This window comes from Phalaenopsis equestris, unplaced genomic scaffold (genome assembly GCF_001263595.1).
Source record: "Phalaenopsis equestris unplaced genomic scaffold, ASM126359v1 Scaffold000226, whole genome shotgun sequence".
Lineage (NCBI taxonomy): Eukaryota > Viridiplantae > Streptophyta > Magnoliopsida > Asparagales > Orchidaceae > Phalaenopsis > Phalaenopsis equestris.
In genome coordinates this window covers 1001471-1022176 of record NW_018164668.1, presented here as the reverse complement: position 1 = coordinate 1022176, position 20706 = coordinate 1001471, and the positions used below count along the sequence as shown (strand labels likewise).

Sequence of the window (20706 nt, the reverse complement as noted above, 5' to 3'; positions counted from 1 at the left end):
CTCATGAAGTCTGAGTATATTTCTTTGTCCTTCTCCTTACAAAGAGAAATGGTCGTGTGAAGAATTAAGATTGTTGTGCAATATTTTCATTTCATAATTGTGATGATTCAAACTTCAAACTTCATTTACCTTTTGATCCGAGAGGGCTATGTTGTCTACAACAAAGTGAGAATCACATTTAATTTCATGGATGAGAATGTACTCCATGGGATTGAGTGCGAATAAATAAGGAAATATTCATTGATGGGAGTAGAATTGGCGGTTTTAGGGTGACAGACTAAAATCCCCAAATCCCAATTTGGTTCAGGCGTTTGGAAACTAAAACGAGATGTTAGCCCTCAGGCAAGAGGAACGTGGGAACTTTGAAGTTAGAGCCAGTATCTTTCCAGCCTAACCGCGATTTTAAGGACTAAACACTGGATTAGCCAACGTTCTTCATCGCTTGTAAAAAGGATAAAGAATGTAATTGCTGCTATTTGACACAATACAATTTTCTTTAATTTGATAGTTCACTAACTATAATCTCGTTGTAAGGGAAATGATATTTTCTTCAATTTGAACTATTTGTCACAAAAACTAGTTTAGTTTTTAGTAAATTTAGTTTTGAAGTTTAGAAATTAGTGTAGTAAACGTAGTTTCTTTAGTGACATTAAACAAATTTTGTCATGTTTTCTCACTTAAGTTTTCTATAGTTTAAATATTATGCTTTTGCATGATTTCCTTAAGAAATTTTCACCTTCTTGTACGATCGATACTTAGGACTCCATTAGAGTTCTTTATTACTTGAGTGATATATATACTTGCGTTTGCAACCTAGTGACGATTTACCTAGTGACGATTTGAACTAGTGACGATTTGAAATTGAAAGTACACATTAATTCACTAGGAGAGAGTTTTAAATATTTTAAAAGAGAAAACGTTTTATACTGAAGTAAATTTTATTCTGATTAATCTGCATATTTTTTAGCATAGTTGTCTTGTGTGTTGTGGTGTTGAAAACTATTTATAACGCACAAAAAGCCTGCATCACTTAACGTTGCACGAGAATTCAACACATACTCAGGTAAAAAAAAGCAACCAATAATTATACTAGAAGTTTTTACATGGAAAACTCATAAAAGGAAAAGACCATGGGGCCCGACCCAGAAGTAAGAATCCACTATAGTCTGATGATTATAGAAATTTCTTGTCCCACAGACGGGAAAGAGTTACAAGGTTTTTTTAAGTTACCACGTCGACTGACGGCTTCCGATCGGTGTTGGTAGACAATGATTGGTGGTGATCGAAGGTGTTCGACAGTCAACGACAGTCAGTGGTGGTTGATGGCAATGATAGTGCTCGACGGCGTTGCCCAGCGGCGACCGTCGGTGACGGGTGGTGCTAGACTTCATCTTATTCTCAAAGCTTTAATCTATCTCTCAACCTCCAACCCCCTCCTCATAAGAGGGGTGTGACTTTATTTATAATGTTATGGGTGCAATTAATGCAGGGATATGAACCGCTTCAATTAGACGGTTCAGAAAGCTTCCTTTTATCAGATGTCGTTTAATGGACATTTGAGTGCCTTGATGATGTCGGGATTGAGAATTCTTGGGTTAGTTGGATTCGTCTTGTCAAGACGCTCGATTCGACTATAGGCTTGTTTGATTGAATATTCATTGAACCTTTTAAATATGTCCCAAAAACTTTAAAAAGTCGTTTAATGACTTGATCTGAGCTTGATTTGACCTGAATTGAACAAATTTTGGTAACATGCATTTCTTCTTGTTGAGCGAGTTAGTTTGACTGTAAGTTTGTTGAAATCAAAGTTCCTGATGAGGTTTTATCAAGGTTTGAATATTTCTTGCTCAATGAGTCACCTCGAGATCTATGTCATGCCTCGAGATTCGTGTTGCATAATGGAGATTTGTTGAAGATGTATCACTCCTATATGTGATATTGTAGTTATTTCTTAAAGAGGTAAGCCTCCATTCTCGTCTCGATTTACTAAGTTCGCCGATTCACTGGATTTGCTAAATCCCGGATTTTCGGCCTAATCTAGTCTAAATTTTGTGTAAATCCTTCTTAAATCCAGCTACCAAGCAGCCCATAAGAGGAGAAACTGGATTCGCTAAACCCTGGATTTAAAGTTCATTTTGGCTGTTTGGGTTAAATCCTGCCTAAAAATTTAGAACGCATTTTATCTACAGTATAAAGGAGGTCTAACAAGCCTTTTTAAGTGCGAGCCAAGAAAATGGGGGCAATTATGAATGGTGCTAGCAGTGGAGAAGAAGATTACGATTCTGAAGCAGGGGAGATTTTCTTAGACGAGGACGATGTTCTTCACGAGATCCCCATCGACGATGAAGGCTTCTTCTATCTTACTATTTACTCCTGTCTGTGATCTTCTAGTCATTCTGACCTAATCTTGCACTTCGGGCAGAGCTTTCGGATCGGTACGATGAGCAAATGGATTCAGATGTCGATTATGGTAGGTTTTTTTTCTTATGATTATGAAGAATATATATATATATATATATATATATATATATAAAAGTTAAACTCTTGGAAGCTGTCTTAGTTTTTAGTTTATATCAGAAGAGCATTTTAATTATTGAATGATAGTATTATATGTGCATTTAAATTAAACGATTATTGCCTCTCTGAGTGCAACCAAGGTAAGCGGGTGTTTCGTAGCATACTATTCATGGGTTTCAACCAAATTTGATGGGGATTATTCTTAGAACCAATTTATAATTCCCCTGAAAGACATGATTTGTTTATTACTTAAATATATTTAAAAGAATTTTCTTGTTTTGTTTTTATTTTCTAAATTTTTTATTTAAAATTCATAGGAAGTTTATTTATTGCAAATATTTCCATTCATGTTGTTTTATTTATATCCAAAGAATTTGCTCCCTTTATTTGGAAGCAACACCCTATTTTCTGATTTTCACTTCATGAAGTCTCTATTAAACATAAAATTGCCTTTACGTTATTCGCAGGATAATGCACTTAAACATTAGTTTTTTTGGGCTTATGACTCTCTGTGATGAAAACATAATGCGACTTGCTATTTTGATTTCACATAACTAAAATGTCATTTGATGCTTTCCTAAATTCATGCCATTGTCCATCTCAAGTTCTCAAACTTTTAAGATGTGGCTATTTTTTAAAAGTTTAGGTACCTAATGATGAAAATTTCAGAACTAACACATTTATCTTGCTAGAAGCAAAGGACTTGGTTGTTTACCCACTCTAAAAAAAATTTATAGAATTATATTAATTTTAATTTATTTTTTATTTATGGCATGTGCATAAGAATAAGTATCCTGCACCATATGGGAATCTATGATTTGAATTATTTGAATCTAACCCGACAAATTGACCCCCGCCCCCCAATTCTTTGATTGGATAAGATGTTTCTTAAGCTTGATACTCATATACTTCATAAAAAGTAGCTTGATTAATATTTTCTTGGGATTGTAAATAACATTATCATTGAAAAGACAACCTTAATAGTTATTGAGTTAAAAAATAACATCCTGGTGACATGTTTTGTCTTTCACATGACAAATTTATCAATATAAGTATGACAAAACCTTATATTAATTGCAAAATTTTTTCATCAATGATTATAATAATGAGTGTTGTGTGATTATTTCTTGCTTTCATTGACTAACTTGTTTTTTTATTATTATTGTAGAGGAGGTTGATGATTCCTTTTATGCCTTCAAGGGACATACAGGTAAGTTGCCACTCAATCAAAAAATTCTTCCATGGAAATGATCATTTCATGTTCAATAATCAACGTCATTTTCTATCAGTTTTTCATGAACCATTTGAGATCATAAGCTAAGAAATGATTATGAACTTCACTCCTGTTTTCTAATTTTTCTATACTTATAGCGCCTCTCTCACTTTTATTTTTCTAATAATTGCTTCAATGTCTCGCCAAAATAAAAATAATCTTAAAATATAAGAAAAGATAAAAATTCCTTGAGAGTTTCATTTTAGAATTAAATGTTCTTCTTCATGACTATAGATTATAGAACATAAACTTTTGTTTCGCTGCTATATACCATATAGATACATACAGGTGTGAAATATTAAAAGTCGGTACCTTCAAGAAGCACATTTCTCCTTTAAAATAATTTTTTCTTTAAGAGAACATGTAGAATCCATTTCACACTGGATTTGATTTGGTCACTCATTATTCCATCTGTTGATATTATATATAAGGGAAAAAAACTGTGTTTCATTTCAAATTGTAATTCTAATCAAATAATAGAAATGAGGCACATTATATATATTTTGTTGGCTTTTTGTTGCTGAGAAATTAACGAATCTTCTTTTTTGCTCTATAGATTATTGATATAGTACAATTTTACGTAAGATGCACATAAATTACATTGTTGACAATAATTGCTATTGTTTCATTTATTATTTTTTTTGTTCCTTACTAAAGTTGCAGATTATACAAGCCAAATTAAGTAAAACGTCACAGTGCAATAAATTTTTGGGGCATTTACTTAGATACCGTACAATTCATATATATTGACATATCTATCACCTAAATTTTGATATTTACATGCATACCACTCAAATCTTTAATATCACTTAAAAAATACCACTATTATTAACTTTTTAAAATTGAAATGCACCTTCTCATGCACATCAGGTATTACATTTTCTAAATCCTTTTGCGCGGTCTTGTTGTTGCTGTACCTCAATATCTTGACACTGAAGTGTTTTATTTTTAGCGTTGAACATTTTTTTTAGGGAAATTTACATACATTTCACTCAATTCTTATGTATTTACATATCTAACACCTAAATGTCAATTTTTACATATATTTCACCTTACCTATGCATGAAAAGGTGTATTTCACTTTTTCAAAGTTAAAATAACAGTATTTTTTATGTGATGTGAAAGATTTTGGTGCTGTAAATGTAAAAAAGCAAAATACAGGTGTAAATACATAAGAATATTTGTGGTATGTATGTAAATGCCCATTTTTGGTTGTGGTCTCTTGATTGACAGTTTGAATATCCTACTGTTTTTACCACTAAAAGAAATAATAGATTGGTGCATCTTCAGATGTATATTTAGAAAAAGTTATTAAGTGAGATTGGGTGACTGATCCTGTTCTAGTATACAATTGTCTTTTCTAACTTCAAATTGGTGCAGATGAACTCTATTCAGTTGCATGCAGTCCAACAGATCCATCTTTGATAGCTACAGGAGGTAAAGACGATAGAGGATTTCTATGGAAGGTTGGCTCACAAGATTCAGGTTTAGAGCTTAAAGGTTTGTTTGCTTGTTAGATCTTTAAATAGCAACCGTAAATATAACTAATATATGAATTTTATGAGGATATTCATATAGAACTCCTTGAAATTTGGTCTTTTAGTGAATAAGTACGGTAGCTTCAAATCTTTGCGGACAAGGATAATTTTTTAACCAGTTTTGTAAGTAAGGGGTTTTGCAACACTACTAAGATTTATCTTCAGTTTGTCATTAAACTTATAAAATATTATGCAACTGTTTTATAACAAAACCCAATGATATTATGAGAGTTTCACAACAAACTCTAGTTATATCATCTTAAAGTGCTGCCCTCAATCGTAATGTTTTGAAATTATTGCCCTTTTCTACAGAAAGGTCAATTATGTTGTGCTTTATACAAATATTTCATTACATGGCTCTTGGAATAAGAAGTTTTCATTATATCTTCCAAATTTTCTTGTTTTTTGGTTTTACATGAGCGAACTCCTGTATTTCTTTGAAATATTCACAAGAGGTGTTTACCTGCTCCTTTTTTATTGAAACAGTCGAATGATTATTTTGACATTTTCTCTTCAATTTAGTGTGGTGTTTACCTGCTCTTATTTTATTGTTCTTCTAAAGGTCATCAAAACACAGTTTCTACATTGGCCTTTAGTTCTGACGGACAACTCCTTGCAACCGGAAGTTTTGATGGACTCATTCAGGTTTGGGATGCAAATTTCGGTAGCTTAAAGTGTACGCTTGAAGGCTCTGGAGGGGGTATTGAGGTGACTTGCGTAATTTTTTTTTTTTTGCTGCTTGTGGATGCTTACACACATTTTTTTTTGTCTACAGAAATTTGCTGAGTAAAATGTCAAAGTAGGCCCTTGATTATTTACACGTGGTTGTTTTAATTCCATAACCTATAAAAGTGCATATAAGTCCCCACTATTTAAATTGTATCTGAAATAATTCTCCCTTTGGACTATTTCAGCTCGTTTTAAAAGAGTCTGAAGACTAAATTAACACTTTTATAGACTTTGGGGCTAAAATGACTTCATGTAAACAATTGGGACTATTTTTACCCTTGTAGTTTATTTTATTAATTTTTTTTTTCTTCTTGAACTACACAGTGGCTAAAATGGCATCCTAAAGGGCATTTGATACTTGCTGGATCAGAAGATTCTAGTGTTTGGCTGTGGAATGCTGACAGAAGTGTCTCTCTTAACACATTTTATGGTCATGCTAGCAGTGTCACTTGTGGAGATTTCTCTCCTGATGGTACTTTTAGTTGTTTGTCGTTTAATACTCTTTCCTAAGCTATTATTTTCCATTGGACTTTTGTCAATTAATTAAATTTTTGTTGCATTTTGAAGGAAAAATTATTTGTACCGGTTCTGATGATGCCTCACTGAGGATATGGAACCCTAAAACTGGAGATAACATCAATGTTAGAGGTAGAGTGCGCATTCCTTTTTAAAACATTTCCTACTATTGATAATCTTTTCTTTTGTTTTGTACATTATATGTTTACACATAATAATAATCCGGATGTGATGAACTTGGGATATTAATTAAGGGCCCGTTTGGGCAGCTTATTTGGTGTGGTGGCGTTTTGAAAACGCTTCAGGCCTGTTTGGGTAAACTACATTTTGACAACTTATGTGTTTTCAAAACGTTGAAAACAACATTTTCATACCGCACCTGTCTAGGTGCAGTGACAGCTTTCTGGATGTGGTTTGACTTTTCAAAAAAAAAAATAAAAATTTGTAATAGTTACCGCACTTAACTTATCAGCATATTATTTTCAATCAGCTTATCAGCAAATTATTCAATAAGCTGCAGCTGCCCCAAACAGACCCTAATTTATTAGTATTAGTTGGAGTAGGAATATACACATATATTTGTTTTTCTTGGTTTATGATTGTTGTGTTGGTCACCATTTGATATGTTTATCCTTATATAGTTTATATCTTATGCCCATCAATACAAACCACAACTGAGTATATTTGATTTTTTGTTTTGAGAAAACTAACATTTCATACTCCTGAAGAAAACAACGTTTCTGGATTTGCAAGAAATTTCAAAGGTAAATTTGAATAGTTATATTTATTCTCCAAGAAATTAGCTTTTCTTCTTAAGCAAGTATTATTTTCTTTTTTTGATATTTATCCCTATATATATATATATCTAGTTAATCTAGAAGATTTTGAAGAGAAGGAAATGCCTTTTTTTTTGGGCTGAGATTTGATATTTTGACCTCCACTTTGATAGTGGAAGGCAATGCTACTTGTCTAAGTTAGTGGTGAAAATATAAAATATTACAAGCTTGATCAAGAGGCTACTTTGATTGAAATTAACATGGTAATAGGTTTCCTTGCGGTTATCCTTTTGAGGGATTTTTGACTGTTCCTTATTTTTCTTTATTTCTTGTGGGCGCTTTCCATCTCTCGCTCTTTTTATTAAAATTAACAAGATGAGATGTTACAAGATAATGCAACTAAATTTGAATTCAAATTTAGATATCTCCTAATATTATCATCTATTTTAATTTAAGACAATATTAATATTTAAATAAAAAAATAAAATTTTTGGATAGTTCAAAATACTAGAATATTTTAGAAATAAGCATCTTGTGTTGAATCAATTCGGTTCCTTCAGATTTTTTTGAGGAGCTAGTGGCGGTAAACGGTGCTTTGACACAGAGATACAGAGCATTTGCGTGACCAAGAGGTGGAGAGAGGTTTTGGGGTATAGTTTTATTTGTTAGCAAATTTATGGTATTCGGTGGAGAGTTCCATTGCGCTTAATTTGCAAGAATTAACATTCATTGGCCTCAATTAGAGTAAAAATTAAATTCAGTTTCTCCTGGATCATTGGAAATGAGATTTCCAAATCTTGTCATTCAACACTTAAAATAGATGAATGAAAACTAAAATTAATAAGCTAAACTCAAATAGTTGAGGTATGGCTATTGATGATTGTTTTTTACTGTTCAGTAAAATAAAGCTTTCTTGTTCTTAAGTTGTGTTTCCCACTTTTCCAAAACAAAACTTGAAGGATCATATGCTTTTCAAGAAATTAGTATTTCTTATCAAACAAATAATTTTCTTTTTTGCACCACCATTTTACGCATCCCCATCTTATCCAGAAAAATGAGAGCATGTAAATAAAAAGAAGTTTCATCATGAAGCTCCTCTAAATACTTTTTAAGTGTCTCAATAGTCTTCTCTTGTCCCTTTTTTCTCTTTTTTGACAGATTCTGTCTATTCCTCCCTTGCCAAAGGTTACTTGGAGAAGGAGAGGGAAGAGTAAGGATCAATCAAGATATTTAAGAAAGTCTAATGGTGATACACCCCATGTTGACCCATATCGATTAAGAATGAATAACAGAAACTAACAAACAAATTATATATATATTTTTCATTAATACTCGTTCCTGGTTTTTATTAATCAGGATTGAATGAAAAAGACATTAGTTTAACTATGTTTTCACAAAACATAAATATACTTTTATAATCATTCAGTATATTCATCAAAAAAATCTGCTGGTGTCGCCACTTAGAAAAATAAAGCTGTATGGTGGAATGAAATTATTTTCCAGAGAGTTGGTTTTTCGAAATGATAAATAGTTAAAAGTTTTTAAAGCCATCTTTTAGAAATTATTCTTTATATCACTCAATTATCATTTTTTTTATTTGAAAATATGCCCATGTGTACAAATAGCCAAAATTTTAATGATAAATTAATATTTAATATCTTTTATTAGAATAAATTTAAAATATAAAACTAAAATGGGTGAATTTTTTTTTAATTCAATTGAAAAAAATATTTTTAACTTTATTTTAAGTATTTTGATTTTATTTATTGCATTTACATATCTAACACGTAAACATATATATTTACATGCGTACCACTTAAATTTCTAACATTATAAAGTGAAATAGAAGCAGAGAGGTATTTCAAATATTTATCCACAGACAGTGCTTTTATAACTGAATTTTCCAAACAGAATAATATCTTCTGAAAAATCAATTTTCAAACAACAGATTTTTCACAATAATTTTTTAACTGAGATTTCATACAGCTACAACCGAAACAAACGCACCCTAAATATTTGAGTTCATGCATGTTAATATGAAAGCTTAGGTGTGAGATATGTAAATACATAAGAATTGTGTGTATCTAAATGTCCACTGTTAATTTTATGTATTTTGATTAGTTAACAAACGATGCCATATGTACCAGAATAACCATCCTATATTAATGTCAGTATTATATGCAAACGTATTATTTCTATAAAATTAATTTTTTTTATTTTTAATTTCAACCCATAAACTAATTTTTTTGAGCTTATACCATGCAGTGGTGTGTTTTTGGTTTGTTAAGAAGATCAAACCACGCAATTCTTTATTTTGTAATTGGAATAATTCTAGAAGACTAAAATCCTTGGGTTGCATTTCAGGAGAGATGAATTGTGGATTCACCTCTTTGACCTTATGGTCAATATCCAAATTAGCCTGGAGAGCTTTTTAGTGGTTTTAATGTGTATTTCTGTTGTATTTTATATCGAAATAGTAAATATTTAGACAAACTTGCAAAAAAAATTATTAGGTAAAAATTGCATGTCATGAGGGTCAGATGCGTGAAACCAATTTGATCATTGTATTTGTCTCTAACTGAGATATGCGGACATGATTTATTGATTTGCAAACCTTAATGATTGCGCCACACAGTCAATTTTTATGAAATATTTCTTGTTGAGTTTTTTAATTTGGGAAATGCAGAATGTTGTCCCAATTTTCCTTCCTACACTGAAGGCAAGTTTGTAAATTTTTCCGTTATATTTAATTAAACGTAAGGGAAATTATCAGTATTATCTCTAATTTCTTCTAACTTACCTTATTTTGTCATTTATTTTAGGAAAATTTACACACATACAGCTCAATTTCTATGTATTTACATATCTATCGCGGAAGCTTCAATTTTTACATATATACCACCTTGTCTATGCATGAAATAGTGTATTTCACTCTTTAAATATTAATATAGTGTTATTTTTGTTATCTATGTAAATAATTTGGGTGGTATAGATGTGAAACGTAAGGTATAGATGCTTTATATGTAAATACATAAGAATTGTGTTCTATGTATGTAAATGCCCCTTTATTTTATTTTTAGTGATTTGTTGATGTCAAGTTGCTCCAAAATTATATTACAAATACCTTGTTTGGTTGCTTCTCATACTTTTAAATTTTTTTTGAAATGAATCATGTAATTTATGTTGACACAGATTTCTTTATTTGAATTTATAGGTCATCCTTATCATACTGATGGACTGACGTGTCTATCAATAACCCATGATTCTACTATTGCTTTAACTGGATCAAAAGATAGCTCCGTCCATATGGTGAACTTAGCAACCGGCAAGGTTGGTTACCTTTCCTTGCATTTTTATTTCAGAATAATAACTCTATGCTTTTATTCTGTGTAATCAAGCTCCCATTTTTCCTTTCAGGTGATTAGCTCTTTGATCTCACATTCTGACTCCGTCGAGTGCCTTGGCATCTCTCCGAGGTAATTTTATTTTTTTTTCTTGAGCTTTTATATCCATTTGAATTGTTGATTGCAATTTTTTATTTGCATGTTTAAATGTGTTTACCACCATTATATGTATACTTTTTTTGTGCATGCTAAGAATTGTAGTTTCTAAAATTAGGAAGCAAACTTTTGATTTTTTGTAGTCCTAGCTTATAAAGTTATTCAGCTTGCATCACTGAGATTTTTTTTTGCTAATGAATGTAGAGTAAATTTAAAATGTGGAAATTTTGGACTACTAGGAGAGATGGGAAATGAGAGAAAAGGGATATAAATTATAAGCCAATTTAGTTGTCGAATTCCACCTATTTTTTGAAGCATCACATTTGGGAATGAACTATGCAGTTGTGCTCAAACGCAGAACATTTTGTTGATAATAAAATAAAGAATCCCAATGGTTAAATAAAAAAAATAACAATTGGGAATGAATTAACTTTACATATATGAAAGATGTTATCATTCATCAACGTGATGTTTTAGAACATATGCATGAAATTTATTGATGCTTTTGATGCACCTAAACTTTAGTTTATGGTAAAGGAAATGCCAATAATAAGAGAGGACTTGATATTTGTCAAACAAAATAAATAAGAGCACTTAGCTAACAAGATATGAATTGTATTTAATAAGAAATGATCTTTAGAATGAATCTACTTGCATTAATGTTATAGTGCCTAAAATATTTGCGTGGGCCCCCGTATGTGTAGTGATTTAATTGACAATGGTTTAGTTCTCGAAATTAGCCATAAAATCATCTGAAGTATGTAAATTTTAAGAGCTTGGTGGACTTGATTGAAAACAATTGATCTTATACACTTGATGATATAGTCTAAATCCTTGATTATTTTGGTTAACTAGTACTAATACATATTTTAAACTGTTTAGCATAGTTTATGGCAAAGTATCCTACTTCTCAAGTCGTTGATCAACAACTTCTATTTTCAACAACAATTTAAATGTAAGGAACTGTGTCCAACAACAATTTAAATGTGACGAGGGGGAAAAATCCACATGAGTAGGGTAAAGAACTGTGTCCAAGAACTCTAGCTCCCCCCACGTGAGGTCGAGTTAGGAAAATAGGAAATACTTTCAAAAAAGGAGAGACCAGCAATCACATAGACCTTATTTGTGGTAGGGTCAAGATATTGATACCCCTTATGAGTGGCAGAGTATCATAAAAAAACACATCTAAGATCAAGTTTGCTCCGAGTTGGGGCCGTGTCCAAAACAAAGGCTGTGCACTAAAAAGTTTTGGGGTCTAAAGTAGAGAAGGCTTGATTGTTGTGAATGAACGAACTCAAGACGGATAAAGGGGCATTGAATTTGTGAATTTTTGAGGGGACTATTTATGAGATAAGTGGGATTAAAAATGACGTTATTCCAGAAATATTTTGGGACATTGGAGTGAAACATAATGGAGCGAGTGACTTCGAGAATATGTTGATTTTTTCTCTTGGCAAGCCCATTTTTTTGAGTGCCGGGACAAGAGTTATGATAGAAGATGCCTTTACTTATCAAGAATTCTCGTAATATAGAGGTGAAAAATTCACGACCATTGTCGGTCTGAAGACTATGAATAAGAGTTTTGAATTGGGTCAAAATGAAGGTACAAAAGTGACAATAACTTCAGATTTGTGTTTTAAAATATAGACTCATGTCATCCAAGTATGGTTATCAATCAAAGTAAGAAACTATTGTTTATTAGTGTAATTAGGGGTGCAAGTGAGCTCGCATAAGTCACCGTGAATAAGAGAGAAAGCAGCGAAAGGTGTGTAATTGTATGGTGGATAAGGGACACGATGATGTTTAGTTGACAGGTTTCACATTTGAAATTATAAGGATTTTTATTTGTGAACATCAACGGATACAATTACTTCAGATACTGAAGATTAGGATGACCCAAACGACAGTTAACAACGTAATAGGAGAATCAGTGGACTGAGATAAACTGCAACTATTGGGTGAAGTATTATCATTCTTCGTGCTTTTCTCTTGGAAGAAGTATAGCCCACCAACCCGCTTAGCAGTTCCAATCATTCTCCCCAACAAAAATTCTGAAAGACATGGACATGAGAGGAAACATGAACAATGTAATCAATGTCATATGTCTGTTTATTGACAGATAAATGTTTACATTTTAGCGGAGGTACATGTAACACAAATTTCAGAAACAACAATTTAAATGTAAGGAACTGTGTCCAACAACAATTTAAATGTGACGAGGGGGAAAAATCCACATGAGTAGGGTAAAGAACTGTGTCCAAGAACTCTAGCTCCCCCCACGTGAGGTCGAGTTAGGAAAATAGGAAATACTTTCAAAAAAGGAGAGACCAGCAATCACATAGACCTTATTTGTGGTAGGGTCAAGATATTGATACCCCTTATGAGTGGCAGAGTATCATAAAAAAACACATCTAAGATCAAGTTTGCTCCGAGTTGGGGCCGTGTCCAAAACAAAGGCTGTGCACTAAAAAGTTTTGGGGTCTAAAGTAGAGAAGGCTTGATTGTTGTGAATGAACGAACTCAAGACGGATAAAGGGGCATTGAATTTGTGAATTTTTGAGGGGACTATTTATGAGATAAGTGGGATTAAAAATGACGTTATTCCAGAAATATTTTGGGACATTGGAGTGAAACATAATGGAGCGAGTGACTTCGAGAATATGTTGATTTTTTCTCTTGGCAAGCCCATTTTTTTGAGTGCCGGGACAAGAGTTATGATAGAAGATGCCTTTACTTATCAAGAATTCTCGTAATATAGAGGTGAAAAATTCACGACCATTGTCGGTCTGAAGACTATGAATAAGAGTTTTGAATTGGGTCAAAATGAAGGTACAAAAGTGACAATAACTTCAGATTTGTGTTTTAAAATATAGACTCATGTCATCCAAGTATGGTTATCAATCAAAGTAAGAAACTATTGTTTATTAGTGTAATTAGGGGTGCAAGTGAGCTCGCATAAGTCACCGTGAATAAGAGAGAAAGCAGCGAAAGGTGTGTAATTGTATGGTGGATAAGGGACACGATGATGTTTAGTTGACAGGTTTCACATTTGAAATTATAAGGATTTTTATTTGTGAACATCAACGGATACAATTACTTCAGATACTGAAGATTAGGATGACCCAAACGACAGTTAACAACGTAATAGGAGAATCAGTGGACTGAGATAAACTGCAACTATTGGGTGAAGTATTATCATTCTTCGTGCTTTTCTCTTGGAAGAAGTATAGCCCACCAACCCGCTTAGCAGTTCCAATCATTCTCCCCAACAAAAATTCTGAAAGACATGGACATGAGAGGAAACATGAACAATGTAATCAATGTCATATGTCTGTTTATTGACAGATAAATGTTTACATTTTAGCGGAGGTACATGTAACACAAATTTCAGAATTATACCTGTTAAAATAACTGACGCTTTACCAACAATAAAACTTTAAGACCCATTAACAATTTTAACATTATCTTTTTTTGAATAAGGATAACATGTTGAGAAGGCTTGTGAGTTTGTTGTCATGTGATTTGCACCTGAATCAATGATCCTGGACTAGAAGAGGCAAAATAAGTGAGTGCCATATGATTGGTACCTAAACGAACATTGGAGTTGACGAGTCAGAAGAGAGCGGGTTGGATCCAAGCATCTTGATTAGTTGCTCCATTTGACTCTTAAGAGAATTGAATGATTCTGGATTGTTTTTGGTAGAGGTCGGTTGTACCGTTTTGAATTTAGATGTCGTGGTGAGACCCTTAGCAGTGGAAGATTTGGTTGAAGGTGTGGATGTGGTTTTCTGTGGAACTTTCAACACTTCTCACGAGGGTGGTTAAGCTTGTGGCAATAATCAAACGTTGGATGACCATCCCGGTGTTGAGAACTATTAGATACTAAGGCGGATGCTTCGGTCGATGTAGTAGAAGCACCAAACATGACAAGTCTCTTGCTTGCTTCACGATGAATCTCAGTGAAAGCAACTCAAGTAGAAGAGAATCCGACCAAGGATGCCAAGGATACATCCACAAACTTCGTCAAGATCTTTGTTGAGGCATGCCTAAAATTGGAACGTACGGTCATTTTTTACACTTTTCTGGAAGAGAGATAAGTCTGTTGAAGATTCCAAGTGTTGTCATAATATATGTTGCATTCCATCCATAATGCAACTAGATCATTGTAGTATCGGGTCATGGTCTTGGATCCTTGTTTTGCCTCACGAATTTTCTTGGACACCTCAAAGAGTTGGTTAGAAGTTCCTACATCTGAGTAGGTATCACGAACTGCGGTCCAAATGGCTCTAGCGGAAGGAACATATATGATCGAATAATCGAAGTCTCCATGGATTTGATCAACCATGACGTGACAATGGAATTCTCCAATTCCCAAGTTCAATACGTCGGGGCAGTCTTTGGAGGTTCACGTATCATACTAGTGAGATGACAATATTTTCCATGTCCTTTGATGAACAATGACACTGATTGGGCCCATTGGAGAAAATTACTACTATTTAGTTTATGGGTTGTGATCAAGAAGCTCATTTTTTTTTTTGTCCTCCTCGTCGATGGACTCAAGAACCCCTTCCGATGACGGCTCATTGCTGGAGGAGTCTGCCATGATCCCGACCGAGCCAAACGAAGTGTTGGGTTGATGGAACATTGGAAGATTACGGTATGATATGGTTGTTCTGTCCTCGAGGAGAAGGTTTAGTTTGACTAGAAATCCGATGAATTTGGAAGAAGACCGAGCTCCTAGGAAGGAGTTCCGATAGTTGGGAGGAAGTCGCCTGGTGCAAACAGGCCAGATCAGCGGTTTTGGAGGATTATCCGGTGACTGGGAAGAAAGCAGTTGCTTATATTGCTAAAGGAATCGCCAGAGGAAGCACTCAAAGGAATCTTGTGCTTATATTGCTAGAGGAATCACTAGAGGAATCATTAGAAGAAGACGGAGAAGCTGCTGGGATCAACGACATAATTGGGATAAGCTATTGGAATCGCCAAAAGAAGATGAAGAAGCTGCTAGGGTCAGTTGCTGGAAACGCTAGAAGAAGCAAACAACGGAGTAGCGGTTCTTGGCGGGAGAAAGCAAATCTGGACAGGGAGAAAACATGTCTGAATAGACCGGTGGAGCGAGAAGATTCTTAACAGCCTAGGTTAGGACCATGGCTCTGATAACATGATGGAATAGAACCAGAATACATCTTATTGATACAAAGAGGGGCATATATACCTAATATTGGATCAATTAAAAAAGAAAAAAATTAAACTCAGGATGTAATAGAAATGAAAAGAAATAAAACTGAATATAATAGAAAAAGGAAGGAAATCAAAGGAAATAACTCAGAATAATTAGAATTAAATAATTGTTATTACTAGCCATTAAAATATTTTAATAGAAGATTTTGAAAGTATGATTGATTTTAGTGATCTTAATATAGTTAATAACTATATATGAAGTTTTTCTTTTTTCCATTCGTAAATTGAAAATCAAGAAAGCTTTATAGAAAGTGAATGGTGGAAAATCAAATAGGATATGATGGTATTCCAATATAGGTATGGAATTGTTTAGGGATTTAGGAATTTCTTGGCTTATCAAACTTTTTAAATATTAATTTACAAAATGAAAAGATATCTGAGGAGTGAAGGAAGAGTATGCCGGTCCCTATTTATAAAAATGAAGGGGATGCACAAAAATATGCAAAATTTAGAGAAATTAAGTTAATGTGTCATACATTAAAATTATGAGGGAGTAATTGAACATAGGTTAATATTTGATGCAAAAGCTTCCCAAAATTAGTTTAGATTTATATCGGGCAAGTCTACTATGAAAGCTATACATTGATGGAGAAGTGTATAGAGCGTAAGGAGGATCTACATATGATTTTTGTTGGTTTAGAAAAAGCTTATGATAAGATACTAAGAGAAATACTTTGGAGTGTTTTAAAAAAGATAAATGTTGATTTGACTTATATTCAAATTATTAAAGATATGTATATTATATTTGTTACTTGTATTCCGTTGTTACTTGTATTTAAACAGAAGGAGGATTGATCAAGTATTTTTCCTATTTCAGTTGGATTACACCAGAAATCAGTTTTAAGCCCATATCTTTTTGCTTTAGTTATGGATGTTCTTACTAGACATTTAGAGGAGGATTTGTTTTGGTGTATGTTTTTTGATGATGATATTCTCTTGGTGGATAAGACTAAAGAATTGAATTATGGAGGTTAACTTTAGAGTCTAAAGGTTTCACTTGAGTAAATATAAAGCTCAATACATGAAATGAAATGTAATTTAGTAGTATTAGATTTAGTGGGAGCTGCGGTAACAATGGGTGATCATGTCATCAAAAGGAGTGAATGTTTAGATATCCCTGGTCTATTTTTCAAAGTGATGGTGACTTGGATGGGGATGTTATTAGTAGGATTCAATTTGGATGTTTGAAGTGAAGGAATGCATCGGCCTATTGTGAGATGGAAAAGTACTGCTTAGACTTGAAACAAAATTCTATAAGATGGTTGTGAGATCTACAGTGCTTTATGGTGTAGTGTTGGCCTATATAAGAGAAACATAAAACTAAGTTAAGCGTTGCTGAGATGAAAATGTTTGGGTAGATGAGGGCTTTAACTTTGCTCAAAATGCGAAGCAAATATGTCTGTGAAAGGGTTGTGTAGCTCCGAAGGCGAATAAAGTAGTCTTAGATGGTTCAGTCACTTTAATCTTCGACCATCTGATGATCTTGTTAGGAGAGTAGATGTTTTAGATTTGACTTTTGGTAAGAAAGGTAGTGGTAAACCTAAAAAGATTTGGGCATGTTGTATAAAAAATGATTCTAATCTATTAAAATTAAATGAAAATATGACATTTAATAGGACGCAATGGAGAAAAGGATTTATATAGCCGACCCCACCTAGTGGGATTTTGTTGTTGTTGATTCATTCCTTTTTGAAGAACACTCTATGGAGCTTTAATAGAGAAGGTCCCCACTGTACAAATATAAGAATTCCATAAGCATGGCTGACAAAGCCTTGCATAATTTCATGTTTTAATGGTCGTCGTAATTTACTTTTATTTCTAACAAATATTCATATGGTTCTGCAGTTCTAACTGGGCTGCTACTGGGAGTTTGGATCAAAAGCTAATTATCTGGGATGTTGAGCGTTCTTCTCCTCGATGCATTTGTGAACATGATGTCAGTAATCAATATTTTAGCTGCATTTTTTATTTTACATATCTGCCTGCAATTCATTCTTTTTGTAAAGTTTTTTTTGGTAAAAATAAAGGAAGTTTTACACATGCATTCCACTTAATTTATATGTATTTACATATATAACGCCGAAACTTCAATTTTTACATATATATATATATATATATATATATATATATGCCACCTTTCGTATGCATGAATATGGGCATTTCACTTTTTAAAAAGTTAAAATGGTGGTAGTTTTTATTTGATATGAAAGATTTGGATGGTATAAATGTAAAAGGTAAAATTTAGGTGTTAGATATGTAAATACATAGGAATTGGGTGGCATGTATGTAAATGCCCCTAATTCTAGTGGTAGTAATCTCTATGCACCCTGTGAGAACTTGGCTTTCAACTTTGGTGAATTACTGATATGACTCTTGGTGAATTCATTTTTATCAAATTCTCAGAAGTTTGATACATCAGTTCAGTAGTTCAATAAAATCACCTCAGTGGTTAATTTGTAAATATGTAGAAATTAGATGGTATGTATGTAAATGCCTCACGTAGAATTTTTACCGTCAAAGTCCATCGTTTCCTTCTACTGATCTCTTCATTTTTCGACAGGATGGGGTTACATGCCTGTTATGGCTCGGCACATCGCGATACGTCGCGACCGGATCGATAGATGGATTGGTTCGCATTTGGGACAGTCTCTCCGGCGGCTGCGTCCGTACCTTTGGCGGTCACGTCGACGTGGTTCAATCCTTAGCTGTGACTGCAGATCAAAGCTCTCTTGTTTCTGTTTCGAATGATGGCACCGCCCGGGTCTTCAGGATCTCTGAATTCAGATGAATGAGAATGGGACTATTTCTACATTATAATTTTAGGGGAATTTACATGAATAGCACACAAATCTTATTTATTTAAAATCTCACCTCTAAACATTCATATTTACACACACAGCACTCAATTATTTAATATCACATCAAAACTCAACCCAAGTGCTCTATATGTAAATATGAAAGTTTAGGTGAGATATGCAAATAAATAAGAACTGTGTGCTGCAGGTGTAAATTTCCCTAAACTTTAACACTAAGGAGAGGCATTTAGCTTTCCTTTTTCAGACTAAGAAACTCAGAAATGATCTCTTTTTCTCTTTTTTTTTTCATTCGAGAAAATCTTCTGTTCTTTCTAATAGTTCGCTCGCTCGTCCTTTCCTTCCTCTTCTCTCTGATCGCCAGACGTGTTTGATTTGTTTGGTTTTCTAAGGTAAGGGTAAGTGACTGGGAAAAAAGACGATGACGTCTGACATCAAGTCAAAGTCTTAGTCTCAAAAAAGCATCTGACTGAGTGACATCGATCTCAATGCATAGAAGATGATTGCAATTAGAGACAATAATCTCATTTTTACAGCCTGTTAAAATGCTATGAAGTGTGAAGAAACACGTGTGCGTTGACACTTATATTTTATAACTGGAAGTTTTACATTCATATCATAATTCCCATGTATTTACAGATATGCCACTTTTGCAAAACTGTGGTATAAATAAAAGTTATTCTGATTTTGTGGATGAAAATTACGGATGGCAGTTGGAATAATTTGCTTGCTGGTATTGAAAGGGGGTGTGTCGGAATTTTGGCGGTGCTTCGGATTGTGGTACTGTGTGCTGGTTTTAGCTGCTTCTCCTATCTGTGCTGAAGTTGAGGCGGATTGTGGCTCTGAATTTGGTTGTCAATTGTGGTTGGGATAATATTGAGATCGAAATGGATTCTATTGAAGTTGTGCAAGTATCGTAACGAGAAAAAGGAGTATCATTGACTTTTGATAGTTCATATGAAAAAAAGATTTGCTTTAGTCAACCATGTGCAAATACGGTGGTTTTTTATTCAACGTATTGATTAGGTTGCGAGAAAAGACTTTAGACTCTCAAGAGTTTAACTTTTATACTATTTTTCGTTGGAGCTTTCTCATTGGATTAAAGGGGACTATCTGAATCTTTCGTAATTCGTGCTGTCCTTTTTTTTTTTTTGCGCGAATTGCGCGAATTGTACTTGTGACTAGTAGCGGTTCATAGATTTTTTTATTTATTTTAATTGTTGTGTTAAACTTAGTAGAGTACATATAGATTTGTGAGTATAAAAATCATGTTTGCTTGCAAATCATGCACAATCTAAAATCATTACATCAAATTTAGTAAAATTGGAAGCCAATCAGATCAGATCGAAGAAAAATCTGGTGAATTCTTTGGCGAGTTTGCAAATTTTTTTCGAGAGAATATTCAATGCAGACGAATAATTTTGGGTTACTTGACGATTTCGATTGTCGAATGCTTTTCGCAAGTTTCTTTTTTTCGTCAAATAATTTTCAAGTTTAGAGCAAGTGAAAGATTTTCAAGTGCTCACAACCTACTGAATCGATAATTTATTTTAACAATATATCCATTACAAGCCATTTGCATCTACGAGGTCTCCTATTTACCTGTAACGCGCCCGCGTGCGCCCACACACACACACACACATAAATACCACACATTCTAATGTATTTGCATGTCTAATGCCCAAAATTTAATATTTACAGTTATTAGCAATTTGATGTCATAAAATTATACATGAAAATGTGGATTTCACTTTTAAAAAGATAGTGATAGTGTTATTTTTTATTCGATGTTAAAGATTTGTA

At 33.3% G+C, this 20706-nt stretch overlaps 1 protein-coding gene across 5 annotated transcripts in view; it reads left to right on the top strand.

Annotated features, from left to right (window-relative positions):
- LOC110023648 (angio-associated migratory cell protein) overlaps positions 1-18962 on the top strand; it is a 40002-nt gene extending 21040 nt beyond the window's left edge. For 4 of the 5 annotated variants that reach the window (XM_020723153.1, XM_020723149.1, XM_020723151.1 and 1 more), the window contains exons 4-12: positions 3686-3727; positions 5171-5290; positions 5891-6036; positions 6382-6529; positions 6625-6705; positions 10564-10679; positions 10767-10825; positions 17936-18026; positions 18651-18962. In XM_020723153.1, the coding sequence (XP_020578812.1) occupies positions 3686-3727; positions 5171-5290; positions 5891-6036; positions 6382-6529; positions 6625-6705; positions 10564-10679; positions 10767-10825; positions 17936-18026; positions 18651-18878 (1031 nt within the window). In that variant the 3' untranslated portion in view covers positions 18879-18962. Of the gene's footprint in view, positions 1-2421; positions 2471-3685; positions 3728-5170; positions 5291-5890; positions 6037-6381; positions 6530-6624; positions 6706-10563; positions 10680-10766; positions 10826-17935; positions 18027-18650 lie in introns of those variants that run through there. The other variant, XM_020723154.1, reaches the window with a different exon arrangement.
- Positions 18963-20706: the final 1744 nt, after the last annotated feature.